General features: G+C 35.2%; 1 protein-coding gene across 1 annotated transcript; it reads right to left on the reverse strand.

Annotated features, from left to right (window-relative positions):
• Positions 1-2970: 2970 nt before the first annotated feature.
• NLGN1 (neuroligin 1) lies at positions 2971-7630 on the reverse strand. Its single transcript, XM_010290124.1, has 2 exons — positions 6597-7630; positions 2971-5588 (listed from the first exon to the last, which is right to left on the reverse strand). Exons 1-2 carry the CDS (start codon positions 7301-7303, stop codon positions 4766-4768), a joined length of 1530 nt encoding a protein of 509 aa, XP_010288426.1. The 5' UTR covers positions 7304-7630; the 3' UTR covers positions 2971-4765.
• Positions 7631-8075: the final 445 nt, after the last annotated feature.

Consider the following 8075-nt stretch of genomic DNA (forward strand, 5'->3'; position numbering starts at 1 on the left):
GATGCGTATACATATACAAGAAAACATTTTCTATAACAAACACTTCTATGGCTTCTGCTGCAGTGATGGTACTTTTATCTTCAAAGGAAAAAAGCGCAACATTTCAAGATGCTGGGTGAAAATTACTTTTACACATTTGTTGCACTTCTGTGAGTTTTTCATTCATCCCAATAGCAAGGAAAACTAAACTCAGAATAGGCTTTATTCTGCTATTTACATACAATACTTAAATTCCTTTTAGCAACTAAAGCTTATTAAAGAAATGATAGTTTCACATGGGTATGAATTACTAAGAATTATAATATCAACAAAAAGGCATGAAGCCAGGCTTCACATAAAAATCTACACTTCCTAGGTGATTCTCAACATTTTTTTCTCAACGTTTTCCACCAGGTAACGTTCATTACCTTGTTCTAACCATTTCCCATCTCAGAAAGTTAAGTTTTTACTGAATCTGTAAATAAAAATCAATTATACAGTAGCATTAACGGAACCTAAGAGAAAAGGGACTTTGCGCATGGCTTATGGCAAACTCATGGATTCTGCTGCCTAGTTCTCTTGAACGCCTTATCAAATACCACTAATTTCTAGTCTGCATACAAATGTATCGACGTGCCAGAATTAAATCAAATTAGAATGTTTAGAGTAAAAGCCCATTCGCCATGTTTCAAATTGTTCATATTTATTTGGAGGCCTCAGAAGGACATCTTAATCTTACAGTGCTGTTATTTCAAATAGAAAAAGAAATTTTTAATGTTATTTGGAGAAAGTCCCCTAGCTTACAGACTGGAAAAAAAAAAAACACAACTGCTGCAACAGATACTTTGACGAGAGCTTTGAATGAAAAATAACAAAACCTCTGTAGGGAATTTCCCATTAATCTAATTTATTTGGGAGCACATTTTCACAATAATAATTAAATTATCTAATGTTCGCTTACATTAAAAAGCGATCATCTGTAACAGTTCATTGCTAGAAAAAAAGGGGGGGGAAAAGCCCAATATTTTAAACACCACAGGAAAAAACCAACAACTTACAAACATCAAAGGAATGCCATGATGTTTGACAGCTTCCTATGAATTCAGCTGTTTCATCTCTTAGTGAAGTTGGCAACAGAAATTCCAGCATTTTCTGTGCAGTGTTGGCTTTAAAGCTGTAACATGTTTATTTGTTAGACCTCTGTTCATCTAGTTTTCAGGGTGATTCAATAACCAAAATATCCAATAACTAAAGTCTTCTGACATAGGAAACCATATTTACTACAGACTACGAAAACAACAACTCTGTTCTCCTGTGGAATGTCATAGTCCGGGAGCTCACCCGGGCCCTTCAGGGGGTGGAGAATGCCAGGTGGAACCAACTGAGATACCATTGAGCAAAACGCATTTTTATCTGCTTTATTTCTCCTAGAAATGTCAGCGCAGCACATTACATTGCCTGCAAGTTTAATAGATAAACGATGATTCCGTTGTTATTTTTTTCTCAAAATGGTAGAATACATTTTCTTAAAAAGGTCTGCAAACATATTTGCAAAAGTGTGAAAGCAATAAATGTAGGCTTTTTATATTTTCACTGAACCTCCAAAGACTGACTGATATCCTAATTTTATTGGAAATCTTGTCCAGGGATGATACAAGGAATTAAGTATCAAACTCAATTTTGCTTTCTTGTAGGCTACCGTGGAAAACAAATCAAACAGATAAATATACTTAAAAGAACAAACTTATACTCCATGAAGAATAATGAAGATATTCCAAAACCTTTTCCTATATTTTTATTTTGTTTCAGCTTTAAAACAGCTCTTGGTCTTTTTTAATGTTGTGTTAAAATGTGGGACACCATCTTTTGGAAAGCCAGCTGCTGCAATGCAATTATAAAGTAGCCGCTAAAAAATCATTCACAGTATCTGCATCACATGAATGGACTTTTTTTTCCAAACAGGAATGATAAAATTTGTGTCGTTGCCTTCATCTTTCACATTTTAAATACTGTTCGCTGACAGAAATAAAGTGTAGTGTCATGCTTGGTTTACCTAAATCATTTATTTTGGAACTAATAAAAGTAAACAATTACCAGATACTGTATATAGAGAGATATATAGATATATGGCCACAAATAAACTATCGTAGAAAGTTATTTTGGTTTGATAAAGTTAAGAAAAGCACATAAAATCATAGTTCATTAATATCTTGTTTTATGGCCATCAATATTTTTGTATTTTTTTGTTTTGTTTCATCAACATAGCAAAATACAATCTTCCTATTAAACAATAATTATCAGATGGCAGACAATTCTTTTTATTGGTTTACATTGGCAGGTCACAGTCTAAAAGCACAACCACATCAGGCAGAAATTGCACACAGACCGCCCTGGATTTTGAAGACTTTTTTTATGCTTCTACCAAAAGACCTTAATTTAAAATTGGGGACTGTAACACGCACTAATTAAATATATAGATTTCTTTTTTTTTTTTTTTTAATAGTTAAATAAAATGACTGAAATTGAAGTACTTTATTTCGCTTTCTGCTTGATGTTAGCAAACGTGCTTTGAACTTCCTAGCGATCGTTTATGAAAGTTCAGTCACCCAAGTAAAACCCAGGTGATTTTTTTTCCTGTCGCAGAATACTGCAGATTTATTTCAATTAGGCCTGTTCCTTTTTCTGGTGTTTCTATTTGCATTTGTAATTTATTCCTGAAAACTAGGGGAGATTTGCATGTAACGCTATGCCACCGTACAGTCACAGTGTCAGTATTTCTGTAAGAAATGGTTGTAGCTGGGACTGGCCCATAAATTTGCAGTTGTATTAGTTGTAGAAGGCATGTTCATGTCTTCAAAACCCAGACTGGTCTTAAGATATTACTCTTTATTTGAGACAGTTACCATTACTTCATTAAAAAATGACAAAACAGCAATAAACATTTTAGCTCTTTAATGAGCAAAGATCAGGTCTCTTAGCATTGGAATAATATTCGTTATCCAGATTATCTTTATTTCACTCAGTGACCAGTAATATGGCCAAGAAGTACAAAGTAATTTTCCATCAAGTAGTATACAATTTTTGTGTGTAATAAGCTTTCATTCTTGAAAAAGAGTAACTGAAAAGAAATGTTTCTGTTACTGCAGTTAGTTTGTCAGAGAAAGTTCTTCGCATTATCTTACAAACTATCAAAATTGCTAGTAATTTGAAAAAATGTAAAAAAAAATCACATAACTTTAGTCTAATAGAAATATAGTACAGGTAAGACAGAAAGTATTTATCAGGGATGTGCTCTTAAGTCCATCTCAATTATTTCTTTTATATAAATGTACATCTGATTACATATACAAACATTTTGAAAGGACCGTGGTATATAATTACTGGAAAGCAACAGGGGAATGAAAAATTCCTTGTGATTTTAGAACATTCATTTCAAATCACACAAACATCTGTAGTGTTCAGATTTTAAAATTTCCAGTTGTTGTCTCTCCCCCCGTTCAGACATACCCTCTTTTTCTACACTGTTGCCATCTGGTCTAGAGAAGTCATTTGAACGGCAAAGCTAATGTATAGCAAAAAGGGAATCAACGTTATATTAAAGCATTATAAGTAAACTTTGTAACATGCAACATGAGTTTAAACAATAAACTGAAAAGTGTAATCAGAGCGGTAACATAGGGGCATTTTTATATTGCAAGATATCATTGCAATTCAATTTTTGGACACACTTTACCTTACCAATTTGAGCTAAATATATTGTAACTAAATCACAGCAAATTACAAATCCTTCATCAAAGGAGATTCCATTAAAATTATAGTTATGTTAAAGTTAGAAATCATTTAGGTGGAAAGGAAAAAGAACATTAATAATACAGATTCTTTGTCTGGGATTCATATCAGCGAGGGTTCACCACTGTATACCTAGAATGCCATAAATACGTTTCAGAACTGTTGCAATTCCCTCTATTTCTGTAGCTACCGTGAAATATTTTACTGTAATTACTTTTGCCCCTTTAAAATACTTCTTTAGGTTGTGCCAATTGATGGAGAAAGCTTCTATTAAAAACTCCAATGGGATGAGAAGAATTTTAATTACGGCTTAATCAGCAGCACAGCCACCAAGCATATAAATTATCATGCACATCGTGCTAAAAATATCCAGTTTCCTTTATTCCCACAACTTTTATACTGACAGCACTTATGTGATAATGTTGTACCTGCCAGGCTGTAAAACTTCTTTGACTGGCAGGTTTCAGCATGAGCCCCTTTCTAAGGCCTTAACAGCATTGGTGCTTTGTGTACTTATTCAAATATGTAAATATGGTCTACACAAGAAAACAGGTCCAAATAAAAATTGGTGAAAATTATCTGACATTCCATTAGTGTGTCCCTTGTGCATATTTATAGGTTTTTAAAATTTTCAGTCATAGTTCTTTCCTGTTTGTGTTGCACATGCCTAATTCCACTATGTAACTTAAATCTTCAAAAAATTAATACTTGAATGTGAATGAAAAAGTATCATTCAGGACAACTGCTTCAAGCAATTGCAAACAGTTGGGTTTTTTTGTTTTTTCTTTTGTTTGTTTTGTTTGTTTGTTTCTTAAGTTCATTCGATATATGTACAATGCATTTTTTTCAAAACCCCGAAAGTTCTTGATATGTATATTCACATAATATTCCTCCGTATTTAAATAGTAAGAGTCTTGTAGGTTGAAAGCCAAGTAATCTTCAGTAATATCACCTACTGTAATCCATCAAAAAATAAAGTTTGTTTCATCTTGTCTGGCTATACCCTGGTTGTTGAGTGTGAATGGGGGTGGGGATGAGGATGGGGCAGAGTATTGTTCTGTCCTCCGGTAAATGTATTGAATGTGTGTAGGGGTTGAATCCCTGGTATAGTGTTGGGTATCATTGTGATGGTGTTGGGTGTCATTAAAGGAATATCATCAGGAGACCTTCTCATAGCTAGTGTGTAGTCTGGGGGACAGGCGGTCCTAAGAACCACCTCATGTGGATGGATGGACTCACATTCATGATCCAAGTCAGTGTGCTTCATTTGGAGGGACATTATCTCCTCTTCTTGTGCATGGGTAAGATCATTGGTAGTAGTACGTTGTGGGCTACACCTCCTATGAACATCATGTCTCCGCTTGTCTTTTTTGTAGTACAATGCTGCAAATGCCAAAATGTTCAGGAACAGCAAAGATGCACCAACTGCAATAGTAACACTCAATTCTGTTGAATAGTCCCTTTGATCCACTGAAAAGGGGCTTGGTTGTTGTTTGGGATCGTCTTGTTTGGCTGTAGGAAAGGCTGAAGTAACAGAAACAGAATTTTTCCTTGTTGGTCTGAAAGTATTATCAGTCGATGGCACTTTAGTTGTGGTAGAGGTATACTGTGAAATGTCGTTAAGATTGTGCAGATGAGGTACCAGTTCCAACCAAAGGTTCACTTTATTGGCCCTATAATGTTCTTTAACTCGTGGTTTTAATCCAATGTGAAGATACAGTTGGTCTTTCTGAGAATATCTGGTCCATGCTACTTCTTCAAAACGATTTGGTTTTGTATGGATAAATTTTGTATCTTGCGGCACTGGTTGATTTGGGTCACTAAAAAAAAAACAACTCCAATGTTACAAAGTATTTCAAAAGGAATTATAAAATTAACATAATTAAGATTTTATACTTAATGTTTAAGTCTGCCTTTGGACAGAGCAGAATGCTATTTCCTACAATTAGAGGCCTTAATAATCTTGATTAGAAGCAGCATTATGCAAACGAACCCTTCTTCTACACAGACTTCAGCGACCTCCCTAGTTCCCCAAAACGTTGGTATCTCTCACACTGAAATCTTGTGCTGCTGAGGACAGATTGGCAGCAATGTGTTAACGCGGACAAGTGTATGAGACACCAGTGTGAGAGGACATTAAGCTTTGCGTTTCTTTTTTAGTAACATAAAGCTCATAAAGCTCAGCATTTCAGTTCATATGCAGTATCTGTGGCCTTCCAGAGGTGAAAGACCATGGCAGGGCATAACTCACCGTAACACATAGTGACTTTGAGTCCAATCGCCTAAGGTAGGAAAGTGTTTTGAACTACCAGTGAAAGAAGAATTGATGAAAATGACAAAAGTCTTCAACTTTAAAGTCACATATTTTATGGTCAGAAGTGTCAGTTTAAAACAAAATGCATTATTAAAATGAGATGTATTATATTTGGTGCAATATTTGTGTAATTTTCTGTCTCATGGGATGAAAATATTACCAACGCTGGGGTAAAGTCAATTACTAGTGTAACCGTTTCTAAATATACACATACGTTAAATGCTTAGTTTTGCACTTTTCTGGGGATCCCTTCATTATTTTTGTGTACGAAGTATTTTTTTAATTTCCTCACGCAGAATGTTCGCATTTTTTACCAGAGGTTTTTTACCTCTTTTTGCTAGAATGTGTAAGTGAGCTGAGGAACCTTACAATCAACATAAATATCCAACTCAATTCTTAATCTCTTCTTCATCCTACAAGTACAGAGGCATTCCCAAGGGAGATAACCAAGGGAAAACACTGCGTCATTATATCCTGAGTTTGTATACAAGACTTTTCATTATCTGGTACTCACCCAGTTTTTGCAAAGTTTGTCCAGTACGTCATCACCACTGCACTTAGCATGACATCGTTTTTGGAGAAATTACAAGGAAATAATTCAGTAGGACCAATCATGGGGATTCCTAGTACGTAAGGAACCTCATCTCCATGGGCTGCATCTGCCCATGCAGGTACCTGATCTGTCTGGCAATGATGGTAAAAGGCATAGAAATATGTAGGCGATCCAAAATTTGAGTGAAGATCTGCTGTAGCCACTGCTGGTGCAACCCACTGGTGATCAGTAAACAAAGCCAGCAGTGTTTTCCTTCTGGTCTCAGGATTGTGTCGATCTGCCCAGTCTGTGTACATAAATTTAATAGTTTCCCTCAAAATATCTTTGCCTTCAGGGTATCCGTATAAGTTATCGACAAAATTAGAAACAGCAAAGTCAAAATCACTAGCTGATATGCCATCTTCGCTATCCACAATATTTTCAACAAATTTTAACCCTTCCCCTTGGTTAACTCCCAACATGATGTCATAATTGAGAAATTCTCCTTGTTCCATCAATATCTGAGGATCATCTGGTATCACATCGCCATCAATTACTGGTCCAAAGGCTATATGGTATCTTGCTGGTTGAATGTCCTGGTCGACAAGTTCTCTATAAGGCTTCTTCTGCAGACATTCTACCAATTCTACAGTGTCTGACATGTTGCAACCAACTTTCGTAGCCAACATCCTGGCGTATTTTGCAGGCTGAAAACTAACTGCCCAGCTGGAGAGAGCTGTTCCGCTTTGAGCTATTGCTCTTTGAAAAAGTCCTGTGGGGAGAAATATTTAAAAACTACTGAAGTGACCTTGAAACAGCTACATACTTGAAAGACTCAAAGGAGTTCTTTGAAACAATAGAAAACTTTAACAGAAGAAATACTTGAATCTTAATAGTACTTAAATATACAAGATGGTGAGGTCTGACTGTCGTTGTACCTACAGGTAATGTACACACAATAAATGCAATATGCGCAGAAATTGAAGCAAATGATTCCACGTCAATGTAGTCCAGCTGAGGAACACATTTTCAAAAGAAACTCAGGAAGAAAAAGAAGTGGCATTATCTTACGTAGGATAACACTATTAGCTTGAAAGAAATTCCTAAATTTAAAGCAATTTATAGGTTGGAGGAAAAACCAACACATCTCTGAAATGGATTGAATTTCTGAACATTGTTCAAGCCATCAGAAACATGAGTGCATACAACTATGTGTTAAATAAACCTAATATTTTGCTTTTTTATGTTTGTTTGGGATTAAACTTGGTTTGAGAGGTGTAGTGCTTTTGAATTGTATATCACAGCAAAAGTTTATATTCTGGAGTAATAGATGAGAAAGTACTGGGCAGTTATTAAAGTTATAAGTGTCTAAGAGTCAAGATCCTTTCTTGTAAGGAGTTTTTTAAATGAAGGTTTATAGTGATCACACTTACATAAAAAGGGAAATTATATATTTTACAC

The sequence above is a fragment of the Phaethon lepturus genome, unplaced genomic scaffold (genome assembly GCF_000687285.1).
Source record: "Phaethon lepturus isolate BGI_N335 unplaced genomic scaffold, ASM68728v1 scaffold25096, whole genome shotgun sequence".
Taxonomy (NCBI): domain Eukaryota; kingdom Metazoa; phylum Chordata; class Aves; order Phaethontiformes; family Phaethontidae; genus Phaethon; species Phaethon lepturus.

Bases quoted from the DNA above. Each gene is read 5' to 3' on its own strand.
- NLGN1 (XM_010290124.1), bottom strand. From the start codon at position 7,303: ATGTTGGCTACGAAAGTTGGTTGCAACATGTCAGACACTGTAGAATTG. The intron at 5,589-6,596 runs GTGAGTACCAGA...TTTTTTTTTTAG, and splicing joins ACAAACTTTGCAAAAACTGG to TGACCCAAATCAACCAGTGC.